Here is a 24,580-nt window from a genome sequence, read left to right as displayed (position 1 = left end):
AATTGTCTGCATAGTAATACGGCTATGGTCAACCTACATAATCGTGTCAATTTATTTCGGGTGCGAATTCTCTTATGGCTTAGTATAGTTCTGCCTTGACTATGCTATAAAATTGTTCGAATATTAATTTCCGAACATTTTTTCTGTACTCAACCTTGGGATACTTGATGTAAAGCTGGCTCGTAATGTTGAAACACCTCCATACGCTATCGACTCCCGGAGCCTTGTTCGTTTGAGCCTTTTTACAGCCCTCTCGGCCTCTTCTAAACTTAGTGCTGTGAGCATAATATGCGTATCTTTTTAAATTGGTTCAGCCTCTACTTCTTTAGTAAGCTGACCATTTAACAATTAATTTAAATACACTTCCCATCACCCCAATTTGTCTTCAGGATCGGTAATAAGATTTCTCTCTGTCCTTTCTATATGTGCATCGTGGTGTATACTGCTTCATATTTCGGGTGAATTGGTAGAGCTTCTTTGAGTGATAAGGACCAAGCACTCGGCTTCGTTCAAGCTCACAAATTAAATTCGTCTCCCAGGCTGATTTGTTTAGTCTGTGAAGCCGTTTTTCAGTTCTTCTCAGCTTTTTGTATTCCTCTTCGCGTCCAAGCGTTCTATAAGATTGTAGCATTGCTCGGTATGCAACAGTCCTAGGTTTAGTAGCTTGTTTGCATTCATCGTCGAACCAGTCGATCCGATCTCTGCAATTGCTTCCAATGATGGATTCAGCAGTAGTAATGACAGTATTTCCACTTCGCTTCTACGCCCGGCTTACCAATAATAGTCCAGGATATTTTCGCCCTCCATCGATCTCCAGTAACTAATCAAACATTTCAGTATCCGGTTTTACCCTAGAAATAAATTGTATTGCTGGAAAAGTTATAAATTCATCGAAAATTTTGGACGAAGCTATTTTTGGATCATAAATAAGTTGATTTATTCCACCAATGAAAATTAAAAACTTACAAAATGGAAAATGTGGCTATATTCAATGAAGCGGTCAGAAGTATGTAAGAGCTTAAAGATTACTTTTTAACACTTTCTAAAGCCTGCAATGAGTTGTTTATTGTATAAACCAAGCCTTAAAGTTAAAAACAAATATACTTATTTATATAAATGTAAATAAAAACAGAGGGCATCGGGATCGTCTTCCTAACATCTTTTGTGGTGAATTTATTTTCTATTTTAATTAATAAACTGTAGGTTTTCCAATTAAATTATACCACTGAACAAGAACACATGTCCATATAGAATATATACATAAATATACCACACTCAAACTCAGAAAGATTGTGGAAAGCTTTTAACATAAAAGTCTAAATAAAAACTACTCGTCATGAATATAAATTGCTTCAAAAGTTGTGCGGAAAACTCAAATATATGTTCATCCAAACATACTACACACACTACCCTTTTTTCCTTATATATATAAGTATATACTCGTACTTAGGTTATACATATATATTCAACCGCTGAAATTCACTTATCAAATTACTGATATATTCCTTTGCTAAGTCTTTAAGTAAAAACTTCCACACCACACATAAACCAATTAAAAAGTTTTTCCCATTTATAAATTTTCATTATTTGTCCTTTAAGAAAGATATTTTCTTCTTCGAAAATATGTACTGAAATGGTATCCTTTTCAAAAACACATATCTTCTGGTATAATGATGGCTTCAAAGAAGAAAGTGTTATTTCCTCAAAGCGAAGAAGGAAAATAAAAATGGGGAAAAAGTTGCCCTAAATCTTATTCACCCTTATAATATTTTTAGGAACTTTAATATTATGTTCACATCTATAGTTGTGGCAATAAATTAAGAAAAAAACTACATACATGCATGAAGACCTTATGGTTTTGTGGGTGGAATTACGCACGACAAGCGTGTAAAGAACTGAGAACTGAACTGAGCCTAAAGGTATAAAGGGTATAAAGTATTGAAATGGGTCGCATGTTCTTGCTTTGGAAGGTATGTGTTTTTAAGATGAAAATACCTTTAATAAGCTTTCAGGACAATAATTAAATTAAAAAATTAACAGACAAAACTTTTTAAAATTTTTTTTACAGAAAATTCTCGGAGAAGTTGGACATGCAAATGATTTATCAAATAATAGTTTATAAAAATATTAAAATTCAGGATTACAAAACTCATTACTAACTCAAAAAGTTTCAAAGGTTAATTTCCATCACAATATTTTCAACAATTCTTATCTATCATAACTCCTATATCAAATTTTTTGATATATCTTAAACTTTGCTATTTACTTATAAACTACTATCAATTCACAACCTTAAAACAGATTTATTTAAAGTTCGGTGGGAATTGGAACCAGAGGCGGCGTAGGGCGTGGGCGACGTGGCCCACAGCCCACGGCCTCGCGGTCCAAGGGGCCTCGCGCCATGGAGATTTATGTATTACTTAAACAGGAGAGTATTTAAGTAATGCCATACTAGGCGAGCTAGAAAAGAATGGGTTAGATATTCAAAACTGCCGTGGCCAAGGATACGACAATGGCGCAAATATGGTAGGCATAAATAGTGGAGTCAAAACTCGAATATTAAATATAAATCCTAGGGCATTTTTCACGTCTTGCGGTTGTCATAGCTGGAATCTGCTGTTGGTAGACGCCGCTAATTCTTCGGTGTCAGCAAAAACATTTTTTGGTTTTATCCAACAAATTTATTTGCTGTTTTCAGGTTCCAGCAAACGCTGGGAATTGGTCAAAGATAAATTAAAACTTACCATGAAGCCTTTATCGGATACTAGATGGGAAAGCAGAATCGAGGCAGTTAAGTCCATACTATTTCAATTTGATGATGTTGTAGGATGCATAGAAAGTTTGAAAAATCAAACGGATCAATCAGACACTCTCAGTGATTGTGATTCAGTATTAAACGAAATGCTTAGTTTAGAATTTGTAATATCTTTACATGCATGGTATGAATTGTTATCGCGTGTTAATGTGATAAGCAAACTATGGCAATCTGTACAAGTCCATTTGAGCATTGCCCTTAAACATTTGCATACATTTTGTGACTGGATCAATGAATATCGGCAAACTGGATTTAAAAAATGCTTGTCTGATGCACAGCAATTTATTGACAGAAGCTGTTATGATCTGCCGAACGAATTTAAAAACAAAAGAGTAGTGAAAAAGAAAAGGGTCTTTGATTATGAGGGCGAGGATCAACCTATACAGTGTCCCAAAAGCCGGTATGAAGCAAATTTTTTTAACACTATGCTTGATTCAATTATTACCAATATGGATTTGAGATTTATGGCTTTAAATCAACATCATGAAAATTTCGGTTTTCTGTATGATATAAGTAAATTAAAAAATATTCCACACGAACAAATATTAAAAAATTGTCAAGATTTACACACAGTCCTACGAGTGGGTGAGAGCAGTGACTTTCAACCTTACGAATTATATGAAGAATTACAAATAATGATCCCTAATTTACCTAACATTATAACAGACGTAAAACAGTTGCTTCAATACATTACAGATAATAACTTAAAAGAAATATACCCAAACATTTACATCGTCATTAGAATATTATTAACAATACCAATTAGTACAGCCTCCGCTGAAAGTAGCTTCTCCAAATTAAAACTCATTAAGAATTATTTAAGGAGTACGATGTCACAGGAAAGACTTTCTGCGGTCGCAATTTTGTCTATCGAGGCTAATATAGCATCCAAGCTAGATTACGAGCACGTAATTAAACAATTCAACAGTGTAAAAAGTAGAAAATTTCTGTTCCTGTAATATTTAAATTAAATTGTTTTTTAACGTTGGTCTTAATATCTTAAATATTCTTAGGTTAGCCGATGAAATTTTGTTTTACCTAATTATATATAATCATATATGATAATACATAATAAGATAAAAACATTTTTCATCGGGTAATTGTAAGTTTGTCTAAATTTTGCATGAATAAAAGTTTGATAATGAAATGACATATGTTTTTTATTTAAACAAATCTGTCTTTATGCCCGAGGAGAGGGCCTCACAAAATGTATCTTGCCAACATAAAATTATGATCTAGCGCCGCTACTGATTGGAACCAAAAAATCACATTGATGGTTGCTATTTTTTGCTATTACGTGGTGTTAATGGCACACTTTATCGTTGCCGAGAAAAAGAATGTATGCAGTTCTTCCGTTCTGAAAGTGATATTGCTTTTAGTAACGATGTTGTTAAGCTACCAGCCTAATGACTTGAGACTATTTATTGACAGTTCAAAATTAAGTTTGAAATGATTTTATTAAATAATAGAAACAAGTATGCTGCAGTTCCATTAGCTAACGACGCTAAAAGAGAAATATAAAATTGCTTAAGAAATGCTGAAATGCCATATGTCAATTTCGAAATCGTTAACTTTTTATTGGGACACAAAGTAGTTTTACGAAATTTCCAAGTTAATGGAACTTTTCCTATCATCAAAAAAAAAAACTGGAGAATTATTAACCATTGCCAAACACAAAGTCTTGAATCCACCTCTTGTTTCGAGAGAAAAAATAACTTTTTGGGAAACTACAAGTCACTAAATTATCAGGACTTAGTGATAGGTTTACTGGAAAATGTAAAAAGCTTGGATTTCACGAAAATCATGGCTCATACATCGAGGAACAGTGAGGGTTCCACCAGGACTTAAAAGGCATGGAAGATAGGTATTAAGGTCAATGGGATGAACGTTATGATGTCTGATTCCTCCTGGAGCTTCACGCTAGAGAGGCACAAGGACACTCATGTAAAAAATCGCTTACAAGGAGCTTCGTTTATTCAGAATAACACACAAAAACTGTTAAAATACAGAAACATTTGTATTATTTGGAAATTATGCTCTATCTCAAGAAGAAAGTATACCGTTAACCTGGGTAACTAGTAAACAAAGAAACAGTGTTTATTTTAACGGCACTAAAACCACTACAGGCTTGTGTGATTATTTCAAGAACAACTTCTCCAAAATTGTGCATCTTAATTTGTTAACAATTTTTTTCTTATTAAAGAATCACTTATTTCGACATATTGCAATTTTTATTCCGTCAGAATTGTTTTTTTTTTTTTAAATAAATTATTTTTGCTGAAAAAAGTGTAAACTATGTTTCTAGCTTCCAGTTGTTTATCTACGTTAATATTATAAATTGGAAAATCAGTTTGTTTGTTTGCTTGTTTGTTTGTTTGTCCGTCTTTCACGTCGCAGTATTTAAAGTTACTTTTTTCACCGGTAACACATCTCAATCGAACAGATTCGCCAGGAGTACTTATAACTAGACATTGGATATTTTCTTCTTTTTAAGAACACTAATTAGTAGAATACCAATAAGAGCTTCATGTTTTTGGACTTACAATTTTTTTTTTCTTAAAATAACATCACTGAAACCGATACCGAGGGCTATATGACACTAACAAAAGATTAGTTTTAATTTATTACAGCTTAATTCTGAACTTGTTGCAAGTGCTTACTCTGGTTTACAAAATAACAGACATAACGATCAATTTCTCTGTCCGATTCTATCATCAACAAAGGATTTTGTTTAGAAACCATATTCAAACATATTGGATGAAACATAGCAGGAGATATGAGGGAGTATTTGGCAATAGACACTGTCATGGATTCGTTGACTAAGTCACGGCTAACAGCCGTGTGTTTTAGATATGTAGCTTAAACTTAAACTATTTAATCGAACAGAATTAGTTTAGAACAAGGACGTTTGGTTAAAAATTGGATCAAATTTAACGTTTTGGCAAATTGTGTTTAATGTCACTTTTTTAAACACTAGTTTGATTTGAATTCCTTTAATAAAACAAAAGAACCTTAAAAAATAGTTTTTCCAAGTTCAAGTTAAGAATTAAGAACGTTAACAGAAAAAAAGTCATTTCGTGGACAGTTTGGGTATTTAGCTAACAAATTCAATCACTAAAACAATCAATTTGTATTCCATTTTTGCAACATAAACAACAAATTTCGGCAGTGTTTTGTATTGACTATTTTATATTTTTTAAATTATCAACACATTATTACAAGTACTGAAGAATTCTGCGGGAGGTATAGGACACGAAATTTCTAATTCAAATTTGTCTGAACGTTGATTCTTTATCTATCTCGAGAAATGAATAATTGTTTTTATAGCTTCACATTTGGGCTAAGGGGAGTTTTTAAATCCGCTTAGGAGAAACATTTTTATCCGCATGACGAATTAGTTTGAATACAAACTCAGTTTTTAATTTTTAAAAAGTTATTGTAAGAAGGCTTCATTTACAAACTAAAATTGAGTTACTCCAGCTATTTTATTCTCACAATTCCAAATATAACATTATTTTTTAACGAATCATGAGAGTGTCCTTTAGAAAATATATCGCGCAAAATAAAAGGTCGACTCTGCTTCATGAAAAAAGAACATTTTCTATTTGAATGATGGAACCCGCTTTGCACCTTTGTGTTTTATTGTTTGTAGGATTTTCTTTTCAGCATATCTCGACTGGTTCTGCCTTCCATCCTAAAGCATAAACGAACAAACCTCCCTAACTTCTGCCACTGCACGCTACCCACCGCCTCCACACCGCCGCCGCTTCAACCGAATGAAAAGGTTTTGAAATTATGGTGTCCCTTTTTTTGCAAAGCTCGTTACAAAAAGTGTTATAATTCTATGGCGCTTAACATAGATCCCGGGTTCAATATTGGCCTCGTTATACCCTCAAACAAAAAGATATACTTCATGTTTTTAAGGGAATAGAGGTTAGAAGCGCGGGTGGTGTTGGCAACGAAGTACAACATGCCCTTTTTTACCCTATACAATAAAACGAGTGCAGGAAAAACCGCATGTTATTATATTTCAGGAGGGTAGTTTTGCACGTTTTCTATATTATGTACCGAACATTTCAATCCTCTATATTGTTGATTGGGGTTTTTACTTATATATGGTATTAAAATTGGATTCAAGGGATATTGGGGTATAGGGCGACAACGGACGCGGACGATAGAAAATTGTTCGATGCCGAATTAAATGATTAAGCGAACAGGTCGGTCGATATTCGAGGCTGGTATAAGGTATCTGATCTAGCGCCTGCTTAGGTAAGGTTTACATTTGTAGGTGAAATTAAAAGCGCCACGTGCCGTGTTTCGAATGGAAAATTGTTCTATATGTTTCTATTCATTGTTTGGATTGCTGAGAGAGTTATTGGGAGGAAATGATGAAGAAATGAATAAGGTGTGTTTTCTGTTCGTTGTTGAACATGATGGATATTTTATTCACATGCCCTTTTTGGCATTTCACGATGGTAAAGGTGAGACGGTCTGTAGGGCTGACGAGCTGGCTGTGAGCTGATGTGTAGTGGAGCTGGAGCAGCAGCAGCACCACGGGAGATTTTTCAATTATTTTTTCATCTTCTCTAATTTATCATTTCCATTTTTATACATTTGAATATTAAAATGAAAACATACATATCTTTGTAGCACTATGTTTTTAGGCAGCTGGATGATGATGGGGGAGTAACATACCCAAAGCAAGGGGATACTTTACCACCTACACAATTTACAACTCATTAGGATACAAATTTCAATTTATATTGTAAACTTAATTAAATGATAAAAGACAGTTCAGGTTTTATATTGAAATAGTAAAGTTATGTGAGATGGAAAATATTCATTTGTAATAATAGAATGGAATTAACTATTCTAAAATTAATTTTAACTAAGTTTGAAATTTTTACCTCATTAAACTTGATTCAATAATTTAAGACGCTTGTATAGAACTCACTTGTTATATTAATTAAATAATGTAAATCTATGGGTTTGTGGTTTTTGAAAAAAGTTAATTATACATCTATAGATTTAAAATTAGATGAGGTAGTCCAGAGAGAGGGCTGCACACAAGTTTTTGTTTAAAATATAAATAAAATGAACAAAGTTTAATTTTGTTTATGAATTTTTAATTAATTAATAAGTAAGTAAGAGCAAACATTCGTATTGATTATGGCAAACAACTTTGGTAGTTGAAGTGGATGCATCTGGCTGGCTTCAAAAAAGGGCATTTAATTACTCCAATATTCCAAGACTTTGTTAATGATTTCTGGCTTTAGTGCACAGCTTACTCGGATGATTAAGTGTAAGTAAGTAACAAATTTATTTATATGTATTCTTATATACACAGATTTGTAATTTTATGAACTGATAAGCTATGGCTTAGCCGTCAGCCTGGTTAACAAATTGTATTAATAAATTACATGTTTTACATGGTATACAAATCAAACATATTCCGTCATAAGTAAGAATATATTCTTAAACATGGCTTTTAAAAAGTTGCTTAAGGTCTTCCAATCACATTCGTTCAATATTTGGAGTGTTTCTTGCATGGTTAATGTATTTTTACAAAAAACACTAGCCCCCGTTGATAAAATATTGGACATACACTTATGAAGTGATACCAATACGTTAAATTGCATAACGTACAAAATTGATTGAAGCTGCCGTTATAGGGTCTAGAATTTAAACTTATAAGTTCACATCTTGCTTTAAAAATGAAAGAAATGTCCTTGTAGTTTAGGCCATCATGGAAGTAGTTTCGTAAGTTTAGGTTATAGTTGAGCTGAGAGTATAGTACTCTACTATCTGATTCGCACGCTTTATTAATAAAGGATTTTAGAACTACGTCTTCATTCTTCTGTATAATCCTGTAAAGTTACTCCTTTAAGTTGTTTAAATTGTTGACATCTATATACAGTATCTCTCCACAAGTATTACCGATATCTTGGCATTTTTCATCAACTAATCTTTATTCCTCACTTCGTATAAAATCATTTTTTTCGCCAGTCTATTCTCCTGGTAGGTACAAGTTTTAAAAATATAATCAACCTGCGCCTAGTGAAAAGTTTCGGTATTCCGGTTTCTAAATAAATTGCATAAATTGGTGTATTTTGCGAAGAGTTTTCTCAAAAAATTCCTTTGACATTTTTCTATCACTTCGTATCTGCAACCCAGAACTGAGAAGCGTAGCAGAAAGTTGATTTCACAACGGCATCAAATATTTTATATTTGGCTGAAAAGATTATTCTGTCGTTTGAAAAACCATTTTTCCATGATAAATTCAACAAGCTTTGAGAGGTTCTGGCTTTTTTCGTAAGGTGTTTGTCGAAATTTAGGGTTGAATTTAGCATTACACCTAAATATTTAATTTATTTGGATATTTCTAAAAGATATGCATTAAAGTACCATCTATTTCCGCTATAAGGTTTCGTGAGAATCGTGAGAAGATCATTATTCTTGACTTGTCTGTATTAATAGGTCATCAGCGTACAGTAGCACATTTATAACGGAATCAGATATTCGTATTCCTCCAGGTAAGGCTTCTATGTCATTTATGAACAGAGAAAACAACAAGGCACTGAGTGGACAACCTTGGTTTACTACGGTACATGTTTCGAACCACTCTGAAAATATCTTTCTATCCCAGACTGCTGCATTAGTCTCACTATACATCGCTTTAATTACTTTCAAAAACAGAGGGCGTTTCTGTTTACAAGGTCAAAGGCCGCTTTGAAGTCCACAAAGAAAGAATAAACTTTTGTGTTCCTTGCTTGAAAAGCTTTTATGATTGATAAAGGAGTGAAGATCTGGTCTATTTTGGAGAAGTTTTTTTCTAAATCCGGCTTGGAGATCAGACAGAATGGTTTTCCTTTCGACCGATTTTTCAAGTCTCTCTACTAGTATACCGCAGAATATTTTTGTTAATTTTTTTGGATGATTAAGTGTTTAAATCGTTTACGGATTCCAAGAACTCACGTCCGATTGGTGCCCAAGGAAGCCAATTGAAAATGCATTTCGTCAAGAAGGCTAATAAGGATTGTGGAACGGGCTGTGTGATATTGCGCCACATCCTGCATAAATTAAAAGTCTTTAAGTACACGTCTTCATGACAGTTGACTTGTCTCTCAGTGTGCTTTTCGAAGAAAAATGGTAAAATGATGCCAACACTTCACAAACCACACTAAAGTATCATTCTCCGTTGACGCATTGGCTTCTTTGCAATGAGCTTGCGGGTTTTCCGAACCCTATATGCTGCTTTAGAGCCCAAACGTACTGAACAAATTGTCTAATATTTCTCAACGCCTTTTAAGTGATATGATGCTCTTTTATCATGGGCTAGCTTTTACTTGCGGGTTTGTCCGCGTCTTACAAGAAAATCAAAATATCACATAGAGACATCTGAGAATTAGTTGATATGGTTTTCACAATCAAAAGAAATAAAGAGTTACCAAAAGTAACGCTATCTAAAGTAAAGAAGCACGGCTTTTGTAGATTTATCCTTTTACTTTAAGTCACTGCCCTGGTGCCTTATTTATAGTAAAAGTAAACCTAACTAAAAAGGAGAATTGAAATCTTTTGAATTGGTATGGTAAATCTTTAGGAATAATTGGGATTCGATTTTATAGAGAAATGTATATTATACGTTTCGACCTAAACTGCAGCACAATATTAAATCTAAACTCTTGTTAACTACTAATAAAGGACACTCACTGGATTCTTGGAGAAGACCAACAATTTAAGGTTGATCCATATATACAAACGCTTTATTGGTATCTAAGTTGCAAACATTTGAATAAAATACTTGATCTAGTGAAGAAATCTTAGACGTTACAAATGCCACTCATCTAAATTAGAGCTTACCAACAGCTATATTTATGAGTATACCATTCGTAATGACAGCCTGAGTATTTTAAATACAGCTTTGAATTGAGAAATGCGACAATAAAAAGTGTTCCATTGCCATTGGCCATCCCATTAATATATTATTAAAATTTTAAGTAGAATCGACAAAAATAAATGGATATAAAACAGAACCTTTAAGTTGCTTGCAACGAATTATATGATCACGAGGTAAGTAATCTAGTCGTTAAAAGTAACATTCCAGCTGATATGGAAAAGAAATCGCTTTAGCGAAATTCCGTTTCTATAGGGATATACCACACACAAATACTTCATCGTGAATAGTTTTTCGAGATTTTAGAGATTTCAAACTAAGAAGACTATGACGAGTTTGAGAATCTAGATAACAGTTCTATCACATTTAAAAAAAAAACACAAATCTGTGAACGAACAAATATGAAAACGTTTGTTGGAAGGGGTTTCATATTACAATAGCATACTCAAGAGATTTATGGCATTTGGCAGGAAATCGTCATTGAATCGCTATTTTTAAGGTACAAGTAATTAAGAAGGGCTCAATTTGCCAGGTAGTGGTTGGGGTGAATGCTAACATTCACCTTGTACACTTGCTGAAAAGCAGCTCCCAACGCCTCCACTTTTTCCTTCGGATCTTCAATTATGAAAAAATCATCGTCAAAGATGACTTCTTGTGAATTTGAGGTGGCCTAAGTACGTCTCTGAAAGTCATTGTCGTTCTTTTTCCTGAATATCTTGTTGATTTTAGGAAACATACTCGGGTCACTGGAATTAACTGACCGAACCTTGCGATCCTTAATCAACAGATTGATATTTTTTATTGACGACTTGAGTGTCCTAACCTCCAAGTCTTGAGTCTGTCAGTAAGTCGCTCTTGTACCTACGTAGTGCGTCAATTGTAGCGTTTCTGTAAGCGTCCATTTGGTCCCGTTTTTTGTACTTTGGTATTGCCCGTTCCATCATTTGTTTTATTGTTTCGTACATCTCTTGTAAATGTTGGTCAATTTCTGTATTTGTCAGGTTTCTGTTGTTTGGTTGGGCTATGTAACTCGAACGAAGTTCTCTCTCTAAGGCTTTGGTGAAACGAGGCCAGCGCATCTTACTGTAATTGAATGAATTAAAACTTACAAGCATCGGCGGTTCAGCGGTAGAATACTCGCTTGCCAGAGTCCAACGCACTTACCATCACGCTACGGGTACTAGTTTTAATAAATATCATCAACAAATATTACAAATAAAAGAGGGCTGCCGTTTAACCAATCTGTCAAAAAAGGAAAAAAAATCTACTAAAAGAGATTAGAGTAAATCCTAACACAATTAAGTGTACGAGAAGTATGTTGTGGCGTACTGAGTCAAAAGATTTACGTAAAGCCATGTAAACAGCAACTACTTGACATTCACTTTCGATAACGAAATGGGAATAATACCATGTTGGGCGTTACTAAAATGTTCTTTTACAAAACTATCGAGCAGTCTTTCGGAATTGCAGACAGCTACCAAATGTCTCTTTAATTTTCAACATTGCTTTTCGAACTAGACAAATAAATTGGGACAAAGATTTTCATTCTTTCAAAAATAAACCAGGCTAAAAAGATAAGTAGAATATACTGCCACGTCTAATCGGACAAAGAAAACTTTTTCCAAGAAGACTCTGTGTTATATGCTCATTAGCAAACTTAAGTCTTTCATTTCTATTTTTTTCACTGATGTACTCGTATTTTCGTTCATTACTTCGATGGCGATGTTTCTTCTTCAAATGGTTTCGTTGCTGACTTCTTTAAGCGTAATCTCTTTCAAAAACACCTTTAGAGATTACGTAGATAAGAAGGCATTTTAGTTGATTCGACTAAAACGAAGCTTCTCATCGTACGTCTCTGCTCACATTACGAATTCTATTTTTGTTTTTTTTTTTTTTTAAGAGCGTGAAATTTCCTATAAGGTCCATTAAACCGGTTGACAATATTGTAAAAGATGCGTGAACATTAGAACTTTAAAAAAAGCATATTTTGTACATGCATTTTAAATTGTAAGTACTTAAAATTGATATTAAGAGCTCTACATTGGTGATAATTTTTTTTCTATAAGTAAATTAATATTTTGCTAGAGCACCGAGAAAAAAATTTGTTTGCGGAAATGAATCACCCTAGTCAGCCTAGTCGAACAAATAATTGATGAACTAGGACGTCGATTAGCTCAAAAGAAAAGAGAGGAAAAGAAAAGGACCTTAAGACGGGCCTTCAAGAATAATGACAAAATAGTCCTGAAGTTTGTTTAAAACTTGTCTCTTCAATACCTCGACGCACTGAGAAAGAATAAGCATCTAAGTATTTTATATTGAGTGTCCGATTATGTGTATTTACTAATACGCAATGGAAAGCAGACAAATTTAAAACATTTTTAAAGACAACAGCAGGAATACTATGAACTCAAGGAATGTGATGGGCTTACGATCCTGTAGAAAATTAAACACATCAGAAAAATCTAAATGTATTACACCAATATCAACTTTAGGGGTAATTTCTGAAAGAAAAACAGAGATATCTTGTGAAGTTATGTAAGCTGATTCAAGAAATGTATTACAAATAAAAAGTTCGAGAGTTTTATTAAAATCAGTAGAACTATCCACTTTAAAGTTCATTGAAGTTGGAATGCTAATAGAATGCTTTTAGAAATAATAAAACTCCAGAATTGTTTCGGATCACTTTTCAGATTGCGTTAAATATTCAAGATATAATTTCTGTGCAGAAATTTTTCGAGAACAATGAATTCTTGAAGAATTGACATTTCAAAGTTAGGATATGATTAACTTTTTAAATGAGTCCACCTTTTGCTATACCACAGATGTTTTGACAATTCTTTTATTCTTCTATTAGGTACAAATAAGTTAAAAGTTGTATACAATTTATACCCTTGAGCGTGTTCTTCAAATTTAGATTTAAAAATTCAACTATACAATTATCCCGTTCAATAAAATTTAATTTTAAGAAATTTAATTTATTTTATTGTTAAAATTAACAACCATAAACTTAAACAACATTTGACACTAATACATCTTGACCAGCTTTTACAATCTATTTATTTTTTGTAAATAGCAAACTTAGTCTACTTTCTAATGTCCAAATGAACTTTCAAAAATTAATGTTTCTAATCAGAGAATCCATAAATATATGTTTATATTGTCATATTAAATTAAATGACCTTGCTTTTGATAAATTATGTTATTTTCTCATTAGAGAAAAGTAATACATTCTATTAAACTCCCGAGGGCGTAATCGTATTATTGGATTACTTATAAGGACGATATGAAACAAATACAAAATTACAACAACTCTTATACTCTCTAAGCTAAGCAATAACTCAAAGGAACGCCCTAGTGTCCAACTCCAAAAACAGAAAAGAAAAAAAACTTAATTAACAACACCGTTACTGTCGATTCTAATACAAGATATCCATCAAACCATTATTAAAGGTATGTCCACAAGCACATCCTACATTTGTCCGATTTGTTCTTCGTTAACCATTCAAGAAACCAATAAAGTCTTACGTACACACCATTGTACACGTTTTCTTTATCATTAATCTTGCGGTCTTGACATTAACTATGTCTACCAGCATCTTATATGTAAGTCCTGTTCTTGGGTTGGTTTTTATATCTTCTTCAGCACCCTCTTTAAAAGGTGAATAGTAAGCGAAGACAAAAGAAAGGCAAGTTTAATAGCAGACCAGAACAAGACTATTCCAGGACCAAAGATGGTAGAAAATGATTGAACAAATCGCATCTGTCAGCCAATCTATCAAATAGCCCTCGTCTTATATTCTATGGTGGTATTCGTATTTGTTGTTGTATGAAATTACTATCAAAATCAGAGTTGCCATATCCATATCCATAGCCTAGTTTAAAAATAAAAAGCACAAATTTAACTCGAAAAAAACTGGTAAATTCATTTATAAGCATTTTAAATGAGGGTGAAGACTTTTCGTAACACCGATTCGTAAAACTTGTCTTCCTTACACTAAAATTTATCTAATGGTCTTAATTCAAATCCGACTTAAAAATTAATGTTCACATCAGGTTTTTGATATATTACTTTTTAAAATTCGAAAAAAAACATGTAAATAAGGGCTTTTGAGGCTATCTGAATTTTGAAGTAGCTTTTTTTCAATAAAATCCGTGATGGTTTTCCAAATCTTTAATCCTTATCTTCAATATTCAATTGAAATCTTTATAAGTTTTTAGATTTTACCTGTCTTACCAATATCTGAAAGAAACGCTTAACCATTTATGCTAAGACAGTTTTTAAAAGAAAACGCTAAAATCGGTTTTAAAAGTCAGTTTTGTTCTTGTAAGGAATCTGTTGTCTAAACAATTTATTGTATCAAGTTTTTGAAATACAATTAAAAAAAGTTGGATTCGTAATCATCACTAAAAATTAAGTCAAAAAACGATTTTTCAAAACTATGGAAATTTTGTAAAACTTCATGTAAAACCAAATAAAGTCTTATAACTTATGAAATTTTCCAGAAAATAAGTTAGATACTAACATGATTTAAACTGCGCCTAGAAGAGAAAGATTTGTACTTGGCAAATTGGGCATATTTTAAAAAGACAAATTTAAAGTAGAGGTTCGAATTTAGTAATTTGTCTGTGGGACGAATTATGTCAACACTTTAAGAAAAAGATATCCCAATTTCCGATAAATAGCCCAATCTGGCAACCCTCATCAAAATGGGGAAGACGGACGGACCAACCGATGGTGCTGACGATTTTATATGGCAGGTAAGTATTTCTTTTTTGTTGTCCTACATGACACGTGATATAATCTATTTATTTGCTTGTTCACCGACCGGCAGCGATATAGGATAACAACGAGAAATGTATTGTCATTTAGAACCTAATCAATGAACACAAAAAAAAAACAAATTGTATTTTATTTATTTTAGTTTATTCAAGTATATTAATATCACATTACTTTCTTTTTTAGGATGGAGGGACTCAATACTCTCGATCCCGAAGAAATGGCTCTCTACTGCCGAATCTACGGACGAATTTGGATTCCCTGACGTGAGTATTATATCAAAATATGTATGTACATGTAGAACGTTTTAATTAATTAAGCTCAGGCCACTTGATACTCGATATACACTCAGTGTTGGGAGGTACATAACTCGGAATGGTGTTTTTACTTCTTCTATTTTTCGTCAATACTTGGTTTCTAATGTTTTAGAACTTTGAGGGGAGGATATAGAAGTTTCCAATTCATGTCCATGGTCAAATTCAACTGTAAACCCGAAACAAAAATACTTCTTTGAAATTGTAGATAGTTAAATGAAAACTTTTCCAAATCTCAATAATTTCAAAAAGTGTCTGTGATAGAAGTTGATCAAATAACATCTTGTTGACTTATTCTTGGGTTCTTTTAGGAAGATAACATTCGATATACAAATTGACTAGGAAAGTGTTTAGATGTAATTTAATTTGTTTTACTTCAATGAAAAGAGGTTGAAGTTTAAGTAAGTGAACAAAATTTTTTTTTGTGAAGGTAAGGCTTGGACGTGAATATTATTAAGATGTTTTATGACTTTCAGAACTTTTAAAGCTCTTTCTAAGTTGTATCGAATGAGTGCTACGGGTTTAATGTTTGCTAAGTTCGTTTTTTATTTTCAGATAATATGTAACCCACAGAATCAAATAACTTATCTTCTTTATACAAGAACCTTATGTTAGAACTGGTAGTTTCCTAAATTTAAACTATTTAAATATTACGTAAACTTAAGCGTGAACGGGTGGTAAAAAGTTTGGAATTATGTATTCCCAAACGTTTTTATACCCTCCTTGGGTTCAATCCCGGCCTGTGCCATCTAAAGTTTTTTGTCACGATTACTTCGTCTTGCGAGGAATTGCAAAATTCTCCAAAAGGAATTCTAGTCATAAAAAGTACTTGCTAAAATTATCCTTTCGGATTTGGCTTATAACTGTAGGTCCCCTCCATTAAATACATTTTTTCAATTTTCGATAACGTTGCAAAATCATCTACGTGTCTAACTTATTTATCACTTAATTTGTGTCCAGACCAAAGTTTAATTTTAAAAGTATTTCAAAAACAGAAAAACATTTTCTTTGATCTAGACGCTCTCGAAACATTTCTAAGATGTTTAGAAATATTTTTTAAAAATTTTTAAATTTTTCCGAAATGTAAATTTGATCTATATGGAAAACCTTAAATAGGTAAATAAATAGTTCTTGAATAGTTATTAATATATGTAAATCAAATATAAAGCGAAAAGATTGGAGCACGAGAATGTTAACAAATTTATAAAAATTTATAAAGTACAGAACCTCTTCGTTGTCTCTGCCTTTTTTTTAACCTTGGCGATGATTTTCTTTTTCTTCATTGTGGGAGGCTTGGATTTGGTTATTTCAGCCTCCAGCTGCTCTTTAGTTTTGCAAGGCAAGAAGTCATAGTCTTCGAATATAATTGGGTTTACCGGCCATGTGCCGGCCTTCCGAAAGCCGTTTATCGCAACTGTCATTGTAGCAGATCTTAAATAGGCTTTTCCGAACAATTGCCCTAATTGGTAGTGTGTAACAGTTCTTCCAGGGGTTTGTCTGAGCCATTTGTTTACTTCTTCTCCATAATATGACCTCAGAGGCTTCATAAACGTCACATTCGATGTGTGCAGTGCAATATCTATGACTTCAATGCTTTTAACATGGCTTGCATGTCCGTCTAAAAGTTGCCAAACTGGTTGTTATTTGATTGCGCGTGACCATTCAATAAATCTTTTGAAGCACATCAAAAATAGATCCTTAGTTATCCATCCATTGGTGGTGTTCAATCCGTCAGCTCAACTTTCATTCTTTTTCGAAGAAAATAAATATTGGTGGCGCTCATACAAATTTCCACGGTTAATATTTGTCCTCCCTCTAGTTGCTAGAATTTTTCCCAGACTCTTTGTAACAGTAGTGACCCCAGTTTCGTCTACGTTGAATATCCTGCTTGAGGAAACTCCATATTTTTCAATACCCCCCAGCAAATTATAAAAATTTGCCACAGCGAGTCGATTAAACCCCATAGCCCGAGCCGTAGACGTTGCTTCTGGCTTTCTTAGTGAAATTGTTGCATTTCGTTTCAATACCTTTAACATATTCGGCCAGCTCTTTTTCTTCAGCTTGAACAGGTCGGAGCATACCTTTTTTGCTCAATTCTTGTCGCTGGGTCTTCCGCACATTGTCCCGAACCATCTAAAATAATGCTGATAGGATCGATCAATAATTATTTGATTTTAATAAAGAAATCGATATTGTGAACAAAAATTTGTATCGGTTTACTGATTAGCTTATACATTTTTTGTTTCATAGCAAGTTTGCAGTTGATAAGTTAGGAAAAGGTTCAAAGCAATTAAAAATATCCTAGTATAGGGTATTACGGTTAAATTGTTTAAGGGGATGAATGCAACTATCTATAGATAAAATAATAAGAGACATGAAATCTAACGACGGTGCTGGAGAGATTCAAAAGTTTCATAAGAAAACGGTCACCTACCATTTTTAGAGCTCTCTTTTGAATTGTGCCCAAGAGACTCAAGTGGGTTATAGAGGAGCACCTGCCTAAATATGGGAATCGTACTCAAGTTTTGGACGAATATAGTCTTTACAAATTATATCCAGAGCAGAAGGGGTAAAAAAAACTTCTGGCATCGTTGGAGAAAACCTAAACACTTAGCAGCATTTTTGGCGATGTCAAATATGTGATCACTCCACAACAAGTGGTTTGTAATGCACATACCTAGGACTGATAGCTGTTCAGTCTCCTCGATGCAAGTACCACTCATGGATAGTGGCATTGGGGGAGAGGGTTACGCTTTTGCGACAGTAGACAGCATTGAGTTTTCTAAGCATTAAATTCTGCACGGATTTCGATTCCCCATTAAACAATGCTGTGAAGATCAGCATTTAATGAGCTTATCATACTCTACCGGTGGTAGTCCACATCCAAAGAACAAGGATGAGAATCTTAAAACGAATATGAAAAGCTGAGGGTACTATCATCAGCGAAACAACTTAGTGGGTTAGAAGTTTCAGACAAAAGATCATTTAAAAAAATAAGGAATAGCGTCGGAGACAAAACGGAGCCCTGGGGCACACCAGCGTTTATTTTGTGGATATCAGATTTGATACCTTCCAATACTACTTCTATTGAACGGTCCAAAAGGTAATTTCTAACCCAACGAAGAAGGAACTCATCAATACCAAATGCACGCATTTTCGATAAGAGAGCTTGATGTCAAACTCTATCAAATGCCTTTGAAATATCGAGTGTAATAATCTTACTTTCTCCAATACGATGTAAAGATTTGTTCCACTGTTCGGTGAGATAAACCATGAGATCACCAGTGGACCTATTGCAACGAAAGCCATACTGCCGGTCATTAAGAAGCTTCCATTGTTCAAGATATTTCTTAAGCTGATAATTGATCAGCATTTTCATGATCTTCGAAACAAGTTATATTAGTGCAATTAGACAATAGTTAGCTTGTAAGGAGAATTCGCCTTTTTTAGGGACAGGCTGGACAAATGTAGTTTTCCATCCACTCGGAAAGAGGCTTGTAGAATAGGACAGATGGAAAAGCTTGGTTTTGCCAGCCTTGAAAAACATCTCTTTAGAACAATAGCGGGGATACTATCTGGGCCAGCGCATTTGTGAATATCAAGATTTTTAAGTACTCTAGTAACTTTCAAGTACAGGTGGAGTCATGTCACTCACTGGCAGCATCAAATGAACAGCAAACTGATCTGCAAGCACATTGGCATTATCAAAGGAGTGTAGGAACCGACGAAGACGTAGTGTTACGCACATTTTTTACAAATGGTCAGAAACTTTTACTACCATTGGGACATTGTATAGTATTTTTTGCCGTAATTTCTGGTCATGCAAAAATTTAATGCGTCGTCTATGTCCGTTAGAGGTCTTTCTAGCTTGTTTGAACTTATTTCGGTTTTCCTCAGTTGGGTTGGCTTTGTAATTCTGGAAACTTACATTTTTGATCCTAATAACCTCTTTACAGCTCGAATCAACCCATAAGTTTTCTTCAAGTTTGATAGATTTAACCCTATTCGGTATAAAATATCTGCACTGGAATCCACGTCACTATCGAGGAAGCACAGGGACCAGTTAAAGTTCCTGAAGAATTCATTGAAACCGTTCCAGTTGGCTTTCTCATATTGCCAAACGGTGCTCGTAGGGGTCTTAACTTCATCTGCAGATATGATACAATGATCTGATGTGCTTAGAGTGTTGGCGGATTGACCTGCAACGTCAGTAATCCGAGTTGGCTCGTCAACTAACTGAGTTAGGTGTTGTTGAATTAAAGTTGAATTACTATCCAAACTTGGACTGCGATAAATAAAACAAGTATAAATGATGTGCCTTTGAACAGTAAATTTTAGCCATATTTCACTTAGAGCCAAAACAGCTGGACTGTTAAAAACAGTATGGACGTATACAGAACAAAGTTTTTTTCTTAGCCCGCGAATGTTGCTATTTCCGACACAAAACTTACCAGCCATCACAATACACAAAAACACAAGAAACCAAAGCAAGACAGTTATCTATGCAGACAATTTAATAGCCTTTAGGTGCTTTAGAAAAGTAGCAGAGTTTATGGATCGATTTAAAATCCAAAATTAAAAACAATGTACCAAAATAGAATTACATAAAAGATGGTACAAATTTTAAAAATATCCAAAAAAAGAAAAGAAATCTGAATTTTGTATTTTATAAACAAAAAACTGAAGTTACTTTAAAATTCCTTAAACTCATCTTCTATTCCATTTTCGTCAAACTAATGGATAGATAAAGCACATAATGTAAGTATTTGAACTATTAATTGGATGTAAAAGCTTTGAATCTGTCGATGAAGTGAGAGTGAGTTATTAGCTCATAAATAGGACATTTGTCCTATTATTCTCAATGTTAAGTGTGTGACCCCTCCTGATTAACAATTGGCGATTTTACTCCACTCATAGTTCTCAAATGTCAAAATGATCTCTTTATTAATCATTAATTAGAGTTCAGTCTAAAAAGACAAAAGTCAGATGTAAAATCTATTTTAAATCAAACTTATATATATTTTTCTCTACAAAAACAAATTAACGAATTCTTGTTATTTTCACTAAACATATATCCGCCAGCTATCATATTTCTAAAACCCTGTCAAAAATCTTCGGACACACCCTGTAAATATATATATATAAAAAATACTTGAAATGGAGAAAAAAGAATAACTGTCATTTTATAGAATAGATATTCCCCCTATAAGGTGTAACATTATTTAAATATTATTTACGGTAGATATGATGGAAATAAATATTATGTTCACCTGTCGAAATTCCCTCGAAATCCAACAAACCATAAATATTAATTTAAACTTTAATATTTTATAAATGCGACAAGAATATCCTTTCAATATGACGTATTGTATACATAGCAACGAACCTTTCATTTCATCTCCCTGAAGATACAAAATAACATTTACAAGAACGTATATCTATATTTACTATGTTCGTTATAATTTTAACACTTTAAAGCAAATCCAAATCAAGGTGGTTTAGGGTGTGCGATGCGGGTGATGGCTGGGGTCGGCTATACATAACAACGCAACAGAACAGACCTTCAAAAACGAACCATGAAAAGATAATCCCTCTGCCGAAAAATATTAGAAATTTACCTCTGAATGTATGTATACCTCGGGGGTGTTTTAATCTGCATAAGAATTCAAAATTCTCTTTTTAGAATAATTCCCCTTTTTTCAAATATTCGATGCTGCCGGCGAGACTACAAAAGGTCGCTCAAAATGTTGGGGTGAGCTGTATTCGAATTTGACAAAAAAGGAATTTAAAAAAACACCAACGACATTTATTCAATTTCTTGAAATATGCAGTTGCTATAAGTTCACTGATGCTACCTTGTGGATCATTATTATCACCAAAGCAACCCCGTTTTTGACTATTTCCAATACGCAATCCTATGGAAATGATATTCAAAGCCTTCGAATAGGATAAAGTTTGCACACAGTAAACATAAACACAAAAATAGAAAAGTCATGCATAAATTTATTTACATATTTATTTTTTAAATTTAAGTCGTTATTGTTTGGGTTTTGTACTGTCTCACAATTCTTCTTTATGACAAGTGTTTTTTCAATTGAAAGCTTTGCGATTTGGTTAGTTTTGAAAACCAAAGAAAAACATAATTTCATCCAGACTAATAAGCATCGGGGAAGGTTTGTTCTGTTTTTGTATCCCCTCAGTCGTCTATAAAATTTACAAGAAAATAAAAATAATAAAAAACAAAAACAAAATGGTACTTGAGGAGTTGAAGAAAAAGGTGAACGGTGAGCCGAACATCGTCGTTGCCGTCGTCTCATAAGCTTCATCCCTCGTAGCTTGTAGGTAAGGTATTGTATGTACATAAAATGTACAACCCATTCAGGATATCCAATTTCGTAAAGATAATTGTCCTTTGACAAACGAATAACCCTGTTCAATCGACCCAAGAGGAGTTCATGTTCAAGTATTATATAGAGCTCAAGTTGTTCAAGTGCAATGAATTCTTTTATGTTGTTTTTTTCGAACGAGGGAGGAAGTTGCCATAGAATTGAAGTTAAAAAATATAATTTGAAATAAACCAGATTGGATTCGAGAATGAGATAAAATAGAAGACCGTTTGGTATGAATTAAAAAAAGCAGAAAATAATTTTCTTTTGAGCTTTGTTTGAAGAAAATAATTATTCAATTTAAATTTGAATTTTTAAAACCTGGAGGGAAAACCTTAAAGTTCTTATGTCTATGAAATCAAGTTTAAAGGAATAAAATTATATATCTCTTCAATAACTATTGAGAGAAATATAGTACATTTCAGAGTTTTACAAAACCCTTGTTAACAACTCTTGAAAACAACATCCAATGATATAACCCAGTCCCATTTCACACTTCCTACATTCAATGATCCAGTTTTAGATGTGCCTTTTACAAACTCAGGAGGAGTCTTATGTTATAAGTAGACTAAAATATAGCAAATCTGTAGAACCGGATAGGTCTCCCATTGAAATTTGCATGCATGGAACGAATTATCTTGTTTAACGCTAATGAACTTAACGAAAAAAGTTCTACAAATTGTACATATATATATCAGAGCAATTCAAGACAGCACTTGTGTTTCCTAATTAAAAAAAAAAAGGATTCTATTCGAAGCCCGAAAACCATAGAGGTACTTAGTTTTTAATGCCAATTACAAAATGGTCAAAGCTGTGGTATACAGAGACGACTTAAGATGTAGGCAGAAATTAACCATTTCATCGGAGAATTTCAAACAGGCTTTAGATCGGGCTACTCCACAGTAGATCAAATTTTTGTTTTTAAAAGTATTTCTACAAACAATTCAAAATATCTAATAGGAAACCAAATCGCCAGAATGGGTAAAGGTCAGAATAATCTGAATGTTCTGTAACAAAAAGAGGTGTTAGACAAGGTTATACACTTAGCCCTGATGTATTTTCGGTTTTAATAGAGGAATAAGTTCACTATCTACGTGGAGTTATTGAGTTGGCTAGTCAGCAACTTAAAGCCCTACTATTTGCTGATGATATCGTTACAATGGTTTACTCACCTGAAACGTAACAACTAATGTTAAAGAAACTGCATGAATATTGCAAGTTTTGGAATCTTAAAGTGAACTTGGAAAAGTCACAAGCAATGACCATTAAAACTGAAGGAGGTAGAAAAAAGTTCCAGAGGTTTTTGCAAAGAATGGGAGGAAATAGTCGAAGATTATGGAACAAATGTAAACATTAGCTTCGATGAACTCGGTGCTAGAAAGCTAACCTTGTACGATCTTGAATATAGGACAAATTATGCTGAAGAAGCGTAACGATCTCTTAATCGAAGTATACACAGTCGTTAAGAATATTCTTTCAATGGAAATAACTATTTAAAAATACGATTGATAACATTTCAGTTTGTTTCGTTTACGAGGAAAATTGCTTCATATCAATTATATGCCACATAGCATGATTTGCCAAGTGACTTTGGCAACTGGAGGTAACTTAAAGGTGTTATTCGTATGAAGTGAAATAAGAAGGAATGTGTTTGAAATTAAACCTTAACTTATGAGAACTGCTTATTATTTGCCTTTTTATTCAGAATATATTCTATTTAAGGTTCCCACATTCAACATTTTTTAGGTAACTTATTTAAAAATTTCACATATCTATCACTTGATTGTTACAAAGGTAGACAAAAGTGGGAAGGACATGACATTAAAAAAGGCTACAGAATTGCAATTTCAATTGTTAAAATGAAACCAAATTTTCCTGCAAACTTTAATACAAAATTGTATTGATCAGATAAGCTCTGATATTTTAAGAACAAAAAATTTAATTACCTTCAGAATAATTTTACATTACGAAAACTCAACTTTTTCGTATGTTGTGAAATGTTTCTAAAAATCTAACTGAAAGTTTATTTACGAACCTTAATTCTTTTACCTCCCAAATATCTTATCAAGAAGACAACAAATTCTTCAAATTTGTTTTTATAATTACTTAAATGATAATTTGGCTTCAAGACACAGTGTATCGTTTGCATTAGGGCACCAATAAGAAGATATCAGTGTGAGTCGCAGACCAGCCTCGAAAGTAAATTTTTACCAAGTTTTAGTATTGTTTTTTTAGTTTTATTTTTTGTAAAAAAACTGTCGATTCGATTTTTCTCAACATCTTTCAGAATGTTGAAAATAATATTTCTTACAAGATAAAATAAGTTCGAAGCCTAAATTTTAAGTTTTTGAAAAGATATTTGAATCGATATTCAATTTTAACCAATTTTGAGTA

The 24,580-nt window shown here is 33.2% G+C and overlaps 1 protein-coding gene across 1 annotated transcript in view; it reads left to right on the top strand.

The window, feature by feature from the left end:
- LOC129942734 (choline O-acetyltransferase) overlaps window positions 1-24,580 on the top strand; it is a gene marked incomplete at its 5' end in the record, with an annotated part of 185,104 nt that overhangs the window by 116,430 nt on the left and 44,094 nt on the right. Inside the window, one exon of the mRNA XM_056051782.1 lies at window positions 15,673-15,752. Coding sequence (XP_055907757.1) covers window positions 15,673-15,752 — 80 coding nt within the window. The remainder of the gene's footprint in view (window positions 1-15,672; window positions 15,753-24,580) is intronic.

This window comes from Eupeodes corollae, chromosome 1, assembly GCF_945859685.1.
Source record: "Eupeodes corollae chromosome 1, idEupCoro1.1, whole genome shotgun sequence".
NCBI lineage: Eukaryota > Metazoa > Arthropoda > Insecta > Diptera > Syrphidae > Eupeodes > Eupeodes corollae.
The sequence above is the reverse complement of the archived record's forward strand: the minus strand, read 5'-3'. Positions and strand labels throughout refer to the sequence as shown.